The sequence below is a fragment of the Lagenorhynchus albirostris genome, chromosome 1, assembly GCF_949774975.1.
Source record: "Lagenorhynchus albirostris chromosome 1, mLagAlb1.1, whole genome shotgun sequence".
NCBI classification, from domain to species: domain Eukaryota; kingdom Metazoa; phylum Chordata; class Mammalia; order Artiodactyla; family Delphinidae; genus Lagenorhynchus; species Lagenorhynchus albirostris.
In genome coordinates this window covers 30,678,526-30,697,354 of record NC_083095.1, presented here as the reverse complement: position 1 = coordinate 30,697,354, position 18,829 = coordinate 30,678,526, and the positions used below count along the sequence as shown (strand labels likewise).

The window sequence follows — 18,829 nt, the reverse complement described above, 5'->3', positions numbered from 1 at the left end:
AGCTCCCCAAGCTGGCAGTCTGATCTAAGCTTCAAGGGGAAACTTCCCTCTACTGTTTTGATGCTAAGTTCCCTTCCTTTTAAACTTCATTGTTGATTGCTGTTTCCATGGTGCTTCAGAAGTTCAAGTGTCTTATTCTTCTCACTCTTTTTCATTGAGACCTCTGTTCAGATGTCTCTGGAACATTCCCATGTATCAACTGGCTACTTCATCCAAGGTCTTTGATGCCAACAAACGCCCAGGCTCATTAGAAACAGCCTATAATGGTGGTCTCTTTGGCCACGAGACTCTTGTGGATGGTCCCTTTTGCAAGCACTTCAAGAGTGGCAGATTCCACACTCAGGGAATGTGTGGTCTTGTCACACTGCTGGCCATCCAGAAGCTCAGATTCCAGTCCTGGCTTTCTCTCACAAGCTCGGGGCAAATCATTTTACTTCTCTGAGTCTGTTTCCTGGAGCAGTGAAGAATGTCTACCAGCTGTTCAAAAGGAGGTTCAGGGATGTGTCAAATGAGAGTGAAACAGAACACCTTCCTGCTCCCTCAGTTGTACTCTGAGATTTGGGGAACAGAACAGATTTTTGTTTTAAAATGAATACAGATATTCTTCAGTGGAATGCAAAATCAAGGTGAGTGTTAAGATGAAACTCAAGATTTTATTGACAGAGTTTGAGGAACCCTGACTTTTCTAAGTCCCCCACCCCCCAGTGCTCTGATCTTCTGTCTGTTCTGTCATCTAGATAACCCTCTTGAGTAGAACATACTAGGCCTTGACAATGCTGAGCAAATAAGGCATGGCTATAATTTTAAAGAATGTGTTATTTCTAAGGAGATACAATATTGCATACTAGGCGAACATAAGTGTAGACAAGAAGCCCTTTGGAATCTGCTTTTAAAAATAGCAAAAACTGGTCTTCCCTGGTGGCGCAGTGGTTGAGAGTCCGCCAGCCGATGCAGGGGACGCGGGTTCGTGCCCCGGTCTGGGAAGATCCCACGTGCCACGGAGCGGCTGGGCCCGTGAGCCATGGCCGCTGAGCCTGCGCGTCCGGAGCCTGTGCTCCCCAACGGGAGAGACCACAACAGTGAGAGGCCTGCGTGCCTCAAAAAAAAAAAAAAAAGCAAAAACCATTTATAATTAATACACCTCAAGTATCTATATATAGCACACTGAAATTCTAGAAAGGCTTCTTAGGAAGGCAAAAATATTCTCTCAACTTAAAACAGGCCTTATTAAGAGTTCAGAATTGGTGGCATCTAAATTAATGAGCTTTTAACCTTGTAGAAAACCTTGAAAGTTAAATTTACCCAAAACAAAACCCTTTATTTGAAAAGGACATTCTAGGGTATCATCTTCCTCATCATCTTCTGTGAGGATTCTATTTCTAATGATGCAAAACTGATTTTAGTGTCTTTATCATTTACCTCCCTACCATGATGAATCACTGATAATTATATGTTAAGGGTTCAGTCTTTTCCCTCATAGTTCATTCTACAGGCTTCTAATTATTGGTGGGTTTTCAGTATATGTTTCTCTAAAGTCCTATTAGTTAATAAATAGGTCTATAGATAACCAGTGAATTTAAGGGGCAAGTGGATGGATGGTCCTCATATCGACACCTTCTGCTAAGCATTTTCTTCTCCTTATTTAAAATAATATCACAGCTGTTTCTTGAGAAAGAATAATGATGTGAAATTAGCAAGAGAAGAAATTGCCAATTTAAAAATGAAAGATATTAAATATTTCTGGATCCTTACGGGATTCCTTTTAGAAAAGCTAGCAAATCTGGATATTAGCGTCATCTGCTTGACTTGAAAAAAAAATAACATAATCAAATTAAAATTATATATATTATATAAATATAATATATATAATATATTAAAATTATATGCTATATAATTAAAATTATATAACAAATTATAAAATTATATAGCATTCAAGCCAGACAGTTCACATTAGACAAGAAAAATTGCCTTTCTAATACTGATGTAATTAGGCTATCACGCATGTGGAGGTTTCTGTGAATTCTCATCTCCAGTTAGAAAATGGGATGTTGCTTGCCACCTTTCTTTGTCGTGAAGTGAACTACGTAGTCTTCTTTTTTTTTTTTTTTAATGAATTTGTGAAAAGCCATTTTCAGAAATAGGCCGTCTCGTGGCATTTTCTAACAAAATATATAGTTTGTCTTCTGAGGTTGCTGATTTTTATTTATCCTATTTTCACAAGCAGCAATCATTTTCTGAAAAGCAAAGCTGAATATCTTCAAGCAAACCCTTGAAATAAAGAAAAAATAGTGCAGCAGAGCTCTTCAGTTTCATTTGAAAGATGCACACTCTCTGATGATGTCCTTTCCATTCTGGGAGTTCTGGAGAAACACATTTTGTGTTGTTCTGCTAATACTTAGTACAGTTGCATAATTGGCTCACTTTTAAATAATTAGATAATTTGAAAAGGGGATGTTTGATCTGTTAGAATCTTCATTTACAGCCCTCTCAAAACTTTGCTGAGGTCCTGGAAGGAGATCTTGAAATATGATATAAAACACAACCTATCTCCATTTAATTTCTGTTGTTGTTGTTATTATTGTTTTAGGAAAAACTTAGTCTTTTTCCTTTTGAGATTAAAAATAATAGGTTCTTACAGATGCTTGTATGATCCTTTTCTTAGTCCCAATTTTAGCAGTGTAGATGCAGAGGAAATGACTGGAACAGGCTTTCTGTTTTGTTTTTTTTTTTTAAACATCTTTATTGGAGTATAATTGCTTTACAATGGTGTGTTAGTTTCTGCTTTATAACAAAGTGGATCAGTTATACATATATCCCCATATCTCTTCCCTCTTGCATCTCCCTCCCTCCCACCCTCCCTATCCCACTCCTCTAAGTGGTCACAAAGCACCGAGCTGATCTCCCTGTGCTATGCGGCTGCTTCCCACTAGCTATCTGTTTTACGTTTGGTAGTGTATATATGTCCATGTGGAACAGGCTTTCTTAAATCAGTCTTGCTTAAAGGAATGGGTAAAGGAGCATAGTCTCACAAATAGTCAGACTCCCATACCAAAAGTAGAGAATTGGGACCAAAGTTTAAAAATATGATTTTAAAGCACTGTTGCTCTTACCAAAAAAAATCATAATCTCTTTCTGTTACTCAGATTTCAATTTTTGTTTTAAAATTATGCTCTTTGATCTGGTTGCTTAAGGCCTGACACATAAGACAACAAATAATATTTGTTTAATTTCTTTTAAATTTAATCCATTTCTCTCATGTCATGCATCTGTGGATATTTTCATCATAAGCTGACTGCTATGGGCATCATATCTAAAATGGGGATAACATTTATGTTCTTACATAATCTCTGCTTGTTCTGAAAGGTTATATGGTTATAGTAGCCAACCCCCTCCCCCCTTTGGAAATAATCACTAGGGATTTAAAATGTTATCTACTATGAAGAATATTACAATAAATCTTTTTTTTCATGGAGTTATGGTTGATTTAAATTTTTAGTTTAAGCTTTTTGGGTATTTTGACCTAGAAAAAATTTTGTTCTATAAATCCTAAATATGAGTGAATGAAAAGTGCGCACATGTTAAGTAGAAGTGTGTGTTGTTTCTTGTGGGACGATGACAGTTATTGTCCTTCTGAAGGGCGTCTTTGTCTTTGAGAAAGTGTATTTTATTCTCATGCTGTGAGTCTGAGAAGTATTGACGAGCCTCTTTCTCATTGATCTTTGCTTTGTCTCTTAGTGTGGCCGTCACCAGGTCCAGAGATGTGCCTTCCTTTGGACCTCCCATCCCCAAAGGGGTCACTTTCCCTAAGTCAAATGTGTTCAGGGACTTCCTTTTGGCCAAAGTGATTAATGCAGAAAACGCTGCTCATAAGTCGGAGAAGTTCCGGGCCATGGCAACCCGGACACGTCAAGAATACCTGAAAGATCTGGCAGAAAAGAACGTCACCAACACCCCTATTGACCCGTCTGGCAAGTTTCCGTTCATCTCTCTGGCCTCCAAGAAGAAAGAAAAGTCTAAGCCATACCCAGGAGCTGAGCTCAGTAGCATGGGGGCCATCGTGTGGGCTGTCCGGGCCAAAGACTACAACAAGGCTATGGAGATAGACTGCCTCCTCGGGGTCTCCAATGAGTTCATCGTCCTCATCGAACAGGAAACAAAGAGCGTGGTCTTCAACTGTTCCTGCAGAGATGTGATAGGGTGGACCTCAACCGACACCAGCCTCAAAATCTTCTACGAGCGAGGAGAATGTGTGTCAGTGGAGAGTTTCATTAACAATGAGGACATCAAAGAGATTGTCAAAAGGCTTCAGGTCAGTGTTTTCCTTCCACTTACCTAGATGCATGTCCCTTTCATAAAGCTTTCAGTACAGGCTAGAGCTAAGTTACAGAAGCTTGTTCTGTTTTATTAGCTCCTCTGAAAACTCCCTTAACAATGCGAAGGAACACAGAGTTTATGTCACACTTGCTTCCCATCATTTTTTTCAGAAGGAAAAGTAGTAGAACAAATGGGGGAAGACACACTGACTGTGCGTTTTTTGTTGGAAACTCATTTGCGTGTGACCTGATCCCATTGCCTTGTGACTGATGATGTAGCCCAACCAGTCTGCTTTAGTTGGTGAAAAGAATTGTTGGATCGGGTATCTGCTGCTTTGAATGTCTGTCTTAAGGGCAAAATGAGTAGCAGAATACCATTTTTCTTTGCTGCCAGCTCCCTGTAGGTCTCTGAGAAGCCGTTGAGACAAGTGTGTTCTTTTCGGCCTAATGAATGGAGATTAGTGAAGGCAGAATAACCAGGCTGCTCTTCAGCCGGCATTAGGGTATTCAGAAATAACCCTGCTTGCCATGCGTACCACTGAAGACCCTGCTGCATTCATTAACCTGTGTATCTTTTGTTTCCTTGTCTAGTTCGTGTCAAAAGGCTGTGAATCGGTGGAGATGACTCTGCGAAGGAATGGGCTGGGACAGCTCGGCTTCCACGTCAACTACGAGGGCATTGTGGCAGATGTGGAGCCCTACGGCTATGCCTGGCAGGCAGGGCTGAGGCAGGGCAGCCGGCTGGTGGAGATCTGCAAGGTGGCGGTGGCCACTCTGAGCCACGAGCAGATGATCGATCTCCTGAGAACATCTGTCACGGTGAAAGTTGTCATTATCCCCCCACATGATGACTGCACCCCACGGAGGTAGGTCTGAGAGTCCAGGGCCATTTGTGTACCGTGGAGAACATCCCCAACTGGGTCAGAGTGTAGGAGGTTATGAAGAGCGCTAGGTTACAATGCGATGCTGAAAGTTCCCTCCATGGAAAGTCTGACTCAGGACAGAGCTCCCTTTCAGCATGTGACAGCAGCAACTGGAAAGAATCACTAACTTGGACCATTCACAGGATTTACATCTCTGAGTATATAAAGTCACCATTACAGATAGAGATGTCTGGTAACATCCATTTTAAACATCTTGCACCAGTAGCTGAGAAACAGTGAACACTTAATGTTAAAAAGAGACGCAGCGTGACAAACTGTTAGACTTTTTTCTTTTATGTTCCATGACACTCTTATTCCCCCAAATCTCCCATTTGTAGCCAATTGCTGTCCAAAACTCACAGTGCTGTTTTTGACCCCTGCTCTCTCAGCCTGGAGGGCTGAATGTGACTTACCAAGCTTTTCCTCAACTGCATCTGCATGTGTCAGAAATTGGCTTCAAATGAGCTGGTCCTGCTTGTGATGCTTGGGCAGTCTGGTTCCCTGACTTTCCCACAGGGAAGCCCAGGAGCTCCCCGCCCCTCCCAGCTCCTGCCAAGCCAGCAGCACTGTTGAAAATTTAATTTCTCTGTCTCTGGGGAGGTTTCCTGATGGAACAAATTTAATCAACTGTTTCTTTTCTCCTTTGGGCATGCACATGCTGTTTTTGCTGGGGTTTGTTTTTTTCAAGCTGTTAATTTGCTTTGAACCCATTATTTTCTAAGAGTTTCTGTTAAGCTTCGGCAATTAATTCTTAGGCTTTCTAAAGCCAAGACAATATTCTTTATGCTATTTTTTCCCCCAAAACATGACCAGTCCTACACCGGAGCTCTCATAGATTCATGAACATCAGATGGCAGAATATGTAAACACTTAGGAGGGGTTATCTGTGCCCTTTAAAAAGTAAGCGCAATGACAGTATCAATGTACTTCAGTTCTTGAAACCAAGTGTTATAGACCAGACTGTGCTTGGGATGGTATTTAATACTGCTTACCTCCTAGATGGCCCAGAGATTATGTGCTGATGTCAGAATGTGGTGAAAATCCCTTTGTCTGATAGTTTTAGGAAATGCTCCCATTCGGATGACTGGATTTCCCTGGAAACCAGAATTTATATCCAGAACTTTTTGTTTTAGCTGTCTTGAGGGCAGGGAGGGTATATTCTGAAAGTGCTGCCTTCGTTTCCTCAACCACATCGTATTAATGTTAAGTATTTTGCTGAACCACAATTCAAGAATGACTCGAGGGTGATCAGAAAGGCAGCTGGGTCCTTACAACGCTCTCCAAGTGCTCTGTGATTCTCCTCCTCTTCCTCTTGTCTGTTTTCCATCCCGAGGTCTTTCCTACAAATTGTCTGCTTTATAGTTTATATGTCTAAACAGGCATCTATAAACTGGAGAAGATAACCAAGCTGTGTAACTTGTCAACCTTAGACAGTACAGAGTTAGAGACACTGGTCTAAGGACCAATCTACTCAAGAGGAAGCCTGTAGATCTTGCGACACCATCTTGTGTGCTCAGGGGTCTTTCCCCGTGTTTCTAAGCTCTTCAGTTCGTATGGGGGAGAGGGAAATAGGTGTGTGTGAGTGTGTGAGGAGATAGGATGGAATGGGCAACATTACTGACATTGAATTGTGAATAGTAGTTACTAGAAAGATGGGTCCAAAGGCCTGGCCCTGGATAGATGATAGGTCCATGACAGGAAGTGATTTGTCTAGAGCAGAATACTAGGCTAGATACGTCTTCTGTGGTGTGTTGGTAAAAACAACTAATATTTGCTGAGTATTACTTTAATGTGCCAGACCCTAGGAAAAGCACTTTTATATGGATTAGCACATCTAATCCTTATAACGACCCTATGAAGTAGTAGTATTAATATTACTCCTAATTAAAGGAAACCAACACTCCGGTTAGTAACTCCCCAGCCTCATCTGGCAAATTCAGGTCTAACTTCAGAATCCAAACTCTTGGGGCTTCCCTGGTGGCACAGTGGTTGAGGGTCCGCCTGCCAATGCAGGGGACGCGGGTTCGTGCCCCGGTCCGGGAGGATCCCACATGCCACGGAGCGGCTGGGCCCGTGAGCCATGGCCGCTGAGCCTGTGCGTCCGGAGCCTGTGCTCCGCAACGGGAGAGGCCACAACAGTGAGAGGCCCGCGTACCGCAAAAAAAAAAACCCAACAAAAACAGAATCCAAACTCTTTAACTTTGTATGCTCGGGACCCAAATCCTTTCCCATGTACCAGCATAAGCAGAGGTATGATGGTAAACTGGCTTTCTGTTGGGGAAAAGAACCTTGATTTGTAGTATTTGCTGTATTTGTCTTCATCTCCCAGCACCAATTCTGGGGCATCATTGTCATCCTCTCATAGCCAGGGAGCTGGCAGTGACGGGACAGAAGAGTGTTAGGAACCTGCCCCCATTAGAGCGCGGGATGGGGGGCTGGGCTGAAGGAGCAGCGCACCGCACAGCCCCTCAGGCCTCGGAGACACACTCCGCCCCTTGCCCTAGAGTTTCCACCCGAAAAGCCACCATCATACCTTGTAGATGGGTCTGAAATGATGCCCTTGATACCTCTGGAGGACTAGAAGCCTGCTCTCTCCTTCCCTCCTTCAGAAAAATCTTGAAAGGAATAGTTGAAGCATTAACACCTTGGTACAATTTTCAACAAAATAAGACAATGCTCTTCTGTCACTTTTTTCCTCTCCTCCGCACTTCACACTCCCACGGCTGTTGTCCTTGCAGCTAATTACTCTGCTCTTTGACTAGTCACTCTCCTGTCTGTCAGCTGGTGCTGCCGCCAGGAAGAGCAGGCCTCCTGGAAATACGCTGCCCTCCGTCCCCAGCAGCGTGCTTCTCAGGGTCACCGGGATCCGAGGGTCCCAGGACACAGACAACGGCATGGGGATCATATGTAATCACGAACACCCACGTATGTTCATATGCAAGAGTCACTAGTTTTGAAAAGGCAGGTGGTTTTTATTTTGTTTTTGTTTTGTTTTCTTAACATCTTTATTGGACTATAATTGCTTTACAATGGTGTGTTAGTTTCTGCTTTATAACAAAGTGAATCAGTTATACATATATATATGTCCCCACATCTCTTCCCTCTTGCATCCCCCTCCCTCCCACCCTCCCTATCCCACCCCTCTAGGTGGTCACAAAGCACCGAGCTGATCTCCCTGTGCTATGCGGCTGCTTCCCACTAGCTGTCTGTTTTACATTTGGTGGTGTATATATGTCCATGCCACTCTCTCACTTCGTCCCAGCTTACCCTTCCCCCACCCCGTGTCCTCAAGTCCATTCTGTACGTCTGTGTCTTTATTCCTGTCCTGCCCCTAGGTTCTTCATAGCCATTTTTTTTTTAAGATTCCATATATAAGTGTTAGCGTACAGTTTTTTGTTTTTCTCTTTCTGACTTACTTCACTCTTTATGACAGACTCTGGGTCCATCCACCTCACTACGAATAACTCAATTTCGTTTCTTTTTATGGCTGAGTAATATTCCATTGTATATATGTGCCATATCTTCTTTATCCATTCATCTGTTGATGGACACTTAGGTTGCTTCCATGTCCTGGCTATTGTAAATAGAGCTGCAATGAACATTGTGGTACATGACTCTTTGAATTATGGTTTTCTCAGGGTATGTGCCCAGTAGTGGGATTTCTGGGTCGTATGGTGGTTCTATTTTTAGGTTTTTAAGGAACCTCCATACTGTTCTCCTTAGTGGCTATATCCATTTACATTCCCACCAACAGTGCAAGAGGGTTCCCTTTTCTCCACACCCTCTCCAGCATTTATTGTTTGTAGATTTTTTGATGATGGCCATTCTGACAGGTGTGAGGTGATACCTCACTGTAGTTTTGATTTGCATTTCTCTAATGATTAGTGATGTTGAGCATTCTTTCATGTGCCTCTTGGGCATCTGTATATCTTCTTTGGAGAAATGTCTGTTTAGGTCTTCTGCCCATTTTGGGGTTGGGTTGTTTGTTTTTTTGATATTGAGTTGCATGAGCTGCTTGTAAGTGAAAAAGCCAGTTTAACAACAACAAATGGGGCTTTAGTAACACCTGTTAAATCAAGCTCTTTTCCCTATTTGCAGGACATAAGCAGACCCTCTATGAATTGTTTCCAGAGGCAACTGTTTTAAAGAGAAGAGAGGACCGGGAAAGAAAAGCAAAATTCCTGAGACCCTACTGTGTACTGGGCTTTAAAAACAATCTTCATGGCAGCCTCCTTTCCATTGAAACAATGAGGAGAATGAGGGTTAGAGAGGTTTAGTAGCTGCCCAGAGAGTGAATAGGGCCAACTAGGATGACAGCATGATGGAAGCAGTCTTGGCAGAAACAGGTTTGGGATTTGGCTGCAGACGTCATCAGAAGGCTCCCCCCAGAGAATAAGATGTTGCACTGCAGGAGGGACCCCCACCCCCTCCATCGCCAATCAGAGTGTATGACCAGCTGTATGTCTTGGTGTCTGTGACCTCTGACTCTTGAGCAGTCCTTCTCTAGGCAAAATTACAAGTACCCAGATAGCAGATTCAGTTGTGATCTCTGAATGGTATCGCGTGGGAGTGGTAGGCCATCATTCTGTTGAGGGCCACCAGCCTATGGGTTTGTTTCTTTAATTGAAGTATAGTTGATTTACATTGTTGTGTTAATTTCAGGTGTACAGCACAGTGATCCAGTTATGTATTTACATATATGTGTATATATTCTTTTTCATATTCTTTTCCCTTATATTGAATGTAGTTCCCTAAAGAAAGCAGTCAAGGGCCATTCAAGAGGAAGCGCTAAAAACACATTACCTAAAAGGACCAGATCACCTTTTAAGTAAGAATGGGTTGCAGAGATTTTTCTTCATTCTAAAAAACAATTATTTCAAACTGCAAAAGCATCCTGCTTTAGAGCTAGAAGGGCTGTGAGAAATCATTTGGTTCAAGTCTCTCATATTTTTTAGATAAGGAACTTTGGTTCAAAGAGGTTACGTTTTTTTTTCCCAAGCCAAAGTCACATGAATGATTAGGGACACAGCTGTCCCCAGACATCCAACTTTTCTGATTCAGGAGTCCAGGTGTTGTGATGTTCTGTTCAATATACCACTCGGCTGATTTTTCTATCTGTATTTCTTAGTGTCTTAGGAATAAAGGAGAGAGTAGTGGGTAATAAGAAATTAGAGGAAAAAGTTAGAATGAAAAGACTGAAAAAGGGAAAGAAGATGGAGTGACTTTTCAATTAACTTATGGTTTCAGCTTGTCACCATGTGTCACTTTTAGCACCGAAATTGTAATTCCTTTTGACCATAGCTCTTTAAGAATTGTTGACATTTTGTCATAGCCCATGCCCGAATGAAATGCAATAGTCAGTATAAGATGAAGTTTGGGAACCTGGAGTAGAAATGTCCTTTAGTTAGTGACTAAAATAAGACTAATCTACAAGTAGACTTATTCTGTGGGTTCAAATCCTGGCTCTGCCACTTCTTCTTGACTGTGTAGTCTTTGCAAATTAATCTCTCTAGGCCTCTATTTCCCCGTCTGATAAACAGGGATAATGATACTCGTACTTCAGAGAGTTGGTGTAGGGCAGCCGGATTAGTGCTGGCCCATCGTGAGCTCTAGGTGCCCGAGTTTTTATTGTTCAACACCAGATTTTACTTGGAGTAATACAATATAAATCCTTTTATGAACTTCCATGCATGTCATTAACAGCCAGCTTTTATCTTTGTCCTTCAGTGTACTGCCCACTTCTGGGTTCCATGCCTCATTCTCATAGGGATAAGTAAGGGAGCAGAAGCTAGTGGTGTCCCGCCACCCCCGCCAACCCCACCCCACCCCACCCCCCGTAGAAGGCAGTCAGAAGCGGCGGGGTGGCAAAGGTTCAGCGCTATGGAATCTTTGCTTTTCGTTCTCTGTAAATGAATCTTCTCTCCCTGCTTTGGCCTATCGTACTTCATTCTGTGCTTATGGAATATGCAGAAGGTCTCTAATAGTATGCTAAGGGTGGTGGGGATGAAATATAGAGAGGAGACAAAATCTTTGGCTAATGGGATCTTTTAACCAGTTTTAGTATTAAACATTCTGCAGCTTGAAAGACTCTTTCAAAGAGTGCTTGAACTAGAAGAAAGTTTAGTAATTATCAATTACAAGTCTTTCATTTTACAAAGAAACTAAGGCCCCAAAGCTGATATTGTCTATTTGATATTAAATTATGATTGTTTCTATTTTAATTATTTACTTATTCTCTACCCTGATGCAATATGGGCCTGAATCAGCCTATGGAGGTACAGAATTAAAATTCAGTGAGGGAATCTCTGTGTATGTGTGGTGGGAAATGGGGAATGGGGGGAGGTAGATGGAAAACGTGGCCAAGGGAGAAATTTTTGAAAAGTTAATGCCCTGGAATACATGATAAAGGTCTGTACGTGTTCTGTACATGTGGTTGGTTCCTGGCAGCCAACAGAAAGGGACATGGGGCTTCCCTGGTGGCGCAGTGGTTGAGAGTCCGCCTGCCGACGCAGGGGACACGGGTTCGTGCCCCGGTCCGGGAAGATCCCACATGCCGCGGAGTGGCTGGGCCCGTGAGCCATGGCCGCTGAGCCTGCGCGTCCAGAGCCTGTGCTTCGCAACGGGAGAGGCCACAACAGTGAGAGGCCCGCGTACCGCAAAAAAAACAAAAAAGAAAGGGACATGGATGATATGATCCACTGAATTTACAAGTTAAACAGACCAGTGCTGAGGAGAAGCAAAGCTAGTGCTGATTTTGAGGTAGAAAGAAATTTTTCCATGCATTATTATAAATTTTTATTAATATTTCTTTGGCAAGCTACAACATTCTTGCATTTTGCATTCTTGCAACATTCTTGTATTTCCAGATCCAGAGCTCTAGATACTGCATGATCAGAAATGAAAGACTTCAGATATACTGCAGTAACACCTGTGTTAACAACCAAAAAAGTATGGTAATGGCATATTTTTGTCAGAAATATTGATTCAAAGCTAGAAATTATATCAAGGCCTAAGGTGATAATCCTTCATTTCAGAGAAAAGCGTTTATTATATAAGAAGTCAAAACTGCTGAAACTAATGTCAAGTAGGCCATACAGTGTTTTGCGAACTGTAGATCGTTATTCTTAAGTAGATCATGAAATGAGTTTAGGAGGTTGTACCCAATGTATTTTTTTAATGAAATGGATTAACCCAGAATATAGCAGAATGGAAGCTGACAGAGGAAGGGTGTATGTGTGTGTGTATTTGTGGTTGTGCTGTATCACAGTGTAAAATGTACTTGTCACCAGGATTGTGGTCCAAAACATTTGAAAGCCATTGTCATCAAACCATTAAAAGGGGCATAGCAGCATCTTGGGCATAGGGTCAGATTAAGGTTGACCTAGGCTTTTGAGGAGTCAGAGGGAGAGGTTAAGGAAACTCCAAGCAAAGGTGCCCATTGGAGACTTGGGCTAAGACTGAGGAGGGCAAGGACCCCAGCAAATGCACATGCTCCAAAAGCAGCACTTTTCAAAACCTGTGGCTGTCATGGAGACGTGGGAGAGGACGCATGGTGGGGTACATTTAAAACGTCATGAGTCATACCCTGAGATACATGGACAAGGTCACAGCGGGGGGCCCGTTCCATTGTGTTCATTCTCCCACCAACATAAGCACCTTCCCCAAATCAAGACCAGGCCTTCGGCTGGATGCCCTTTGGACCTACACTGTCCAGTACAGGAGCCATGAGTCACCTGTGACTACAGAGCCATTGTAACGTGGCTGGTCCCAAGTGAGACGTGCTCTAAGTATAAGATACACTCCAAATGTACAAGAATGTAAAATGTCTCGTAAATTTTGTAATACTGATTTATTGATTACATGTTGAAATGATGGCATTTTGGATATATTGAGTTAAATAAAATGTATTATTAATTTCACCTGTTTCGTTTTATTTTTGTAGTATGGCTGCTAGACATTTAAAACTTACATACACGGCTCCTGTGTGTGACTTATATTGTATTTCTGTTGGGCAGCACTGATCTGGACTCCCCTTATGCTATCTCTAAAGTACCTCTTAAAGGACTATTTCGTAATTACTCTTAATCTTTTCTTTCCAGATCTTCCCACCTGCTTCTCAATCTTTGAAATGTCTTTAAGAAAGAAAGTCATTTTTTCTCTTAGTGATGAAATTCAAATGCACAGTTTGAGTTAATGTTTTCGTGGGGGTAGGTTTTTTCAGTAATTTTTCTATCAATCAAGTCAATAATTGGTCGAACCTTCCTTGGTTGTTTGGGTAAAGGTCATGGAAAGTGGGTTCCTCGTTTCCTAAGTTTTGGGGGATGGAATGATGGCACAAAAAGAGGGTAAAGTGATGGAAGACATTTGTGCCTGCCATTAATTTCACTCAGACTGCTGCCTGGGGACAGCTCTGCTATGGGAGATTTCTGGCTTTCAAGGGGAAAAAAAAGGGCTGATTTCAGATAATGCTTTGTTCCCTGGTGATTTGATAATTGCTGATTTCAATAACTGGCTTTTTTTCCCCCTCCTCCTGAGCTAAATTTGGCTCTCAGTTTGGATTTCAAGAATTCTCCCCACTTATTTTTGACTATCGGGATCCCAACGAATTCAAAACTATATACCCTTTTAGATCCTTAATCGTAAGGGAAGGATCTAAAGCTTCCCTTACGATTAAGGATATAAAGCTGACTCTTTCCTCCGAGGCCCCATCTTAGGGGTCTGTTCCCACCATGCTGTCTGGGCACCTTCCCTCCCCAGGTCTCAGTACTGACTCTGCCCCCTACTCCACCCCCATCCCCACCAGGGTGACCATAGGTCTCACTGAATTTTCAAGACTCCGTATCTCAGACTCAGCATTTAGGATTGATCAAAAGAAAATACTAGTATAATACTTCCTGGGATTCTGGTTTTTGAAAGGAAAATAATTACAGGCCTAATGATTGAAAGATGGTTTGAAACTTGAGAATGAAGTGTTTGATCCATTTTAACTGTTAATGAGAATCAGTGTGGTTCCACCAACAAGAAAAATCAATATTGATTTTTCTTCTCTCTGTGCCCTCCCCTTAGGAGTTGCTCTGAGACCTACCGCATGCCAGTGATGGAGTACAAAATGAACGAAGGGGTTTCCTACGAATTCAAGTTTCCCTTTCGAAATAATAACAAGTGGCAGAGGAATGCCAACAAGGGGCCTCATTCACCTCAAGTTCCATCCCAGGTGCAGAGTCCCATGACCTCGAGGCTGAATGCCGGGAAAGGAGACGCGAAGATGCCTCCTCCAGAGAGAGCCGCCAACATTCCTCGAAGCATCTCCAGTGACGGGCGCCCACTGGAGAGGCGGTGAGTGTGCCTCCCAAGCTTTTCTCTGAATCTCTGCCCCCAATTTAAATAGCGCCAGGCCCATAAGCACTAGCTTTAGGTCTTCCCATATTTTACTAGAAATCAAAACTTAAAACTGAGATGCATGCACTAGTGGTTTTCAAAGCATGGCAGCATTCCAAAGCCATCAGGATAAGTGAAGATGTATTCCAGCAAAGCGTGCAGCTCTCTATACAATGGTATTTGGGCTTTGCTCTTTCATTTTCATGTGATATCAACAGAAATCATCACTGCACGCTCAGTAGCCATACGAGCTAGAACTTGGCAGACTCTTTGAGGTGACATTGACCATATCATCATCTTTGACAGTCTGTGTCTTTTGGAGATGAGTGATACAACAGTGGCAAGAGAATGCAGGTTTTTGGTTGAGTGTCTGTGTTTGTGTCACTTTGTTAATAAAGAATTGTGAGAAGAGAAATCCACTAGTATAGCACAAACATATTTTTCCACTGCTCTGAATGTAAAAGAAAATAGTGGATATGTTAAAACACTCAGTCCTGAGTAAAGTAAGCAAAAGGAGAGGGATCGAGGGATCCCAGAAAGTAACAAAACGAGGTTTGCTGTTAAGTTGAAAGTCACAGTGGATTCCCTCACAGGTGATAACTGGTGAACTCTTCCTTAACCAGCATGCCCTAGCACTTTTGTCTCGAATTCACTGTAAAATGCAGCACTGTGAACTAAGAACCTTGGCCAAAAATTGAACTCGATAAAGTACTCTTAAAATGTGAATACAGGGCTTCCCTGGTGGCGCAGTGGTTGAGAGTCCACCTGCCGATGCAGGGAACGCGGGTTCGTGCCCCGGTCTGGGAGGATCCCACGTGCCGCGGAGCGGCTGGGCCCGTGAGCCGTGGCCGCTGAGCCTGCGCGTCCGGAGCCTGTGCTCCGCAACGGGAGGGGCCACAGCAGTGAGAGGCCCGTGTACCGAAAAAAAAAAAAAATGTGAATACAAATGGACTACATAATTTTAAATCATTGCACTATAAATTCAGTTACCCCAAATTACCTAGGCTAATGAAGGAGACGGTTTAACTCAGTAACCTGCTAGTGCCCTCCTAGAAGAAGCCAACTTCTTTCCATCCATGCACCGTCCTTTCCCCATCACTGTGCTTGTCTTGATCACATCTCTGAGTGTTTTTGTGGCCCCCGCACTGCAAAAGGATCAGGAACCCTCAGAGCTGGGGGGGAGAAGTCTCTGTTCCAGGAGCTGCTATGGGTAGAAGGAAGGTCTCTGGAGCAAAAATGTGAGCCTGACTCATCTGAGCCTCAGGAACCAGGTCCAGCAAGAACAGGGCGCCAAGGAAAAGAGATCCCAGCTATGCTTCAGGAGTCGTTGGTTCAAGTTGAGAGCAGAAAGTTGGAGATTTTAAAAACCACACAATGATGTCTTTTATCTTAAAAGACATAAAACATCGTCACTTAACTATTTCAGAAATACTGGAATACCATGTAGAAATAGTTTAATCACAACAGACAACCAAAAAAAAGCCTAGTTGTCTTTCTAAAATTCCTCATGTAATACTGGGGATTTATTTACAGAGCCTTGCTATTTATCTCAATAAAGGATTCCTCTCCCAAAGTGGCTGCATTCCCATCTGGACTCCTCTTGCTTTCATTATTTTCGAGAAGGAAAAACATCCAAGTGGTCGCTGAATAAATTCTTTGTTCTGCACATTCCAAACTTGGCTCCCTCTGAGGTGTGTGTTAACTGGAATTCATGATTTGGCCCACATTTGGAAGGATGAACCTAGGAAACCATTGTTTAGAGAAGGACCTTTTGTTCCTCTCAATGGTATTTTCTTTCTCTCCAGGACAGTCATCAGGCTTTTATGAGTGAAATTGGATTTGTGTTATTTTCTTTATACAATAGTCCCTATAATAAAATAGCAGAATATATTTTGCTTCCACGTTGAATTTAATTTCTGCAACGGAAACTAAAGCTTATTGCTGAACATACTGACCTCTGAAAGTGCAAATATTTTTTGTAGCTAATTATCCTCTTAGGATGCAAGCAACTTTTAGTGCTAAAGAAGGCATCAACTCCATTTTTTCCAGTTGGAGATCTTTGAGTTCTGGAGGTTCTTTTTGTGGGTACTTGTGTCTGCCTTTCATCATAACTCCACCCAGAGGAAAGGGAATCCGCGTGCTTTCCCTATAAGACTAATAATAATAGCCCTGGGGCTCTCCAAGCTATAAGATGCAAGTGACAGAAGTGAGGCTGCCAATGGTTTTTTGTTTTGTTTTGTTTTGTTTTTTGCCAATGGTTTTTTAACCTCTACTCACTTTCCCTCTGAGGCTTCTTAGTTTCAGATATCCTTGGGGACATTGGACTAGGATTTAAGATCTTATGACGGAGGGCTTGTAAAATCTGAGCTTTACATTTTCAGGTTATTTGTCTCCTCTTCATTTTGAAAGGTGTGGTAATTAGACGGCTATTCTTTCATGAAAATTTAAGAGTTCGCTGTCCTATCCCATCATTCTTAACTTTTAGTAAAGCAGTATTAGTTAAGTTTCAACTTTGAGTCATAAATAGAAGGTACTGTTTGAGAAACTTTGTATTGCTACTGTTTGCAGAATATTTGAGTATAGAATAGACTCGTGGCCTTCATCGGGAATACGTCCAGATTCCTGAGATTCATACAGTGTACCTGGGAATATAATTTCCTCCACGAAACGTAGTAAAATATAACTAAAAAATTTAAGCATTCCCTTCATAGTCTTACTGAGAACAAACCACCTTACTGTGATGTGGAAGTGAGGCCCCTGGCTGGGCGCACCTCCTCCGTCTGACTCTCCCCTTCATACCAGCCCTGCCCTGGGTGCCATTTGCATCCGTACCTGGGCCATCTAGAGAGTGTGATATGGACCGTTCAGGTGAATCACAAATAGTCAAAACAAATGCCCAGGTCTGCCATTCCCTGAATCTTGCCTTACCAATAGTGGCATGAGCCTGATACTCAGACTAAAGGATAGTCCCTCGGCATCCGCAAAGATTGGTTCCAGAGCCCTCCATGGATACCAAAATCTGCACCTGCTCAAGTCCCGTAGTTGACCGTCACATCCTCGGATTCAACCAATTGCAGATCGTAAACATAGTAGTGTATGTATTGAAAAAATTCCCGTAGATGTGAACCCACGCAGTTCAAACCCGGTTGTTCAAGGGTCAGCTGTATTGCCTTTACACGGTTGGTTTGTTCCATTTATCTTTCTCCTCCAGGTTAGGCAAGTTGTGTTTAACTGTAGAGAAACCAGCTGTATTTAAGCTTAAGTTAGCAGCCGCCTCAAGCCACTCTGCACGTGCTACACAAATCTACCTACTTCATTCACCACGGTTGGACCCAGCACGGTTCATTTTAGATGAAAACTGAATATCCTGCTTGTAGAAACTTAATCTACTGCTTAATCTTCTAGAAACTAGAAGCATAGTTTTTCTTAAATTGTGTGCAAGATCCCAGAGTTAAAGGCCATTCGAAATAATTTTTTTAAAAAATACTTGTGGAACAGATTATCCTTTTTCCTTTAGTACCAAGGTCAGGATTTTTGACATACTAAAAGGTATGAGTATTTGGAGTTTCTAACAAGAATTATTTCACTGACTTGTGCTCTCTATACATTGTTAAGAGAAACTGATGCAGTAAGAACAGATGACGCATTTGCCATCTAAGTAGAAAAAAGTCTGATTTGATTGGGTTTAAATACAGGAGATTTATGCTCTCTAGGTGGCCTTTCAAGTACAGAATTTTATGGTATTTGTGGGAGTAGTTCTTATTGACAGAATTAATATTTAACAAAAATAGGTAATATGATGCAATTGCTCTTCCGGCCTCAAATTTATCTAGAGTGTAAGGGTAGGACTGAAATAAAAATAGCTGGCTAGGGCTTCCCTGGTGGCGCAGTGGTTAAGAATCTGCCTGACAATGCAGGGAACACGGGTTTGAGCCCTGGTCCAGGAAGATCCCACATGCCGTGGAGCAACCAAGCCCATGTGCCACAGCTACTGAGCCTGCGCTCTAGAGCCCGCGAGCCACAACTACTGAACTACTGAGCCCGCATACCATAGCCCATGCTCCGCAACAAAAAAAGCCACTGCAATGAGAAGTCTGCACGTCGCAACAAAGAATAGCCCCCACTTGCCACAACTAGAGAAAGCCTGTGCACAGCAACGAAGACCCTACACATGAATAAATAAATAAGTAGCTGGCTATAGTACATTGAACTTAA

At 42.4% G+C, this 18,829-nt stretch overlaps 1 protein-coding gene across 8 annotated transcripts in view; it reads left to right on the top strand.

Moving 5' to 3' along the window:
- SIPA1L1 (signal induced proliferation associated 1 like 1) overlaps positions 1-18,829 on the top strand; it is a 198,321-nt gene that overhangs the window by 113,086 nt on the left and 66,406 nt on the right. For all 8 annotated transcript variants that reach the window (XM_060140055.1, XM_060140048.1, XM_060140026.1 and 5 more), the window contains exons 8-10: positions 3,736-4,309; positions 4,905-5,179; positions 14,303-14,572. In XM_060140055.1, coding sequence (XP_059996038.1) covers positions 3,736-4,309; positions 4,905-5,179; positions 14,303-14,572 — 1,119 coding nt within the window. The remainder of the gene's footprint in view (positions 1-3,735; positions 4,310-4,904; positions 5,180-14,302; positions 14,573-18,829) is intronic.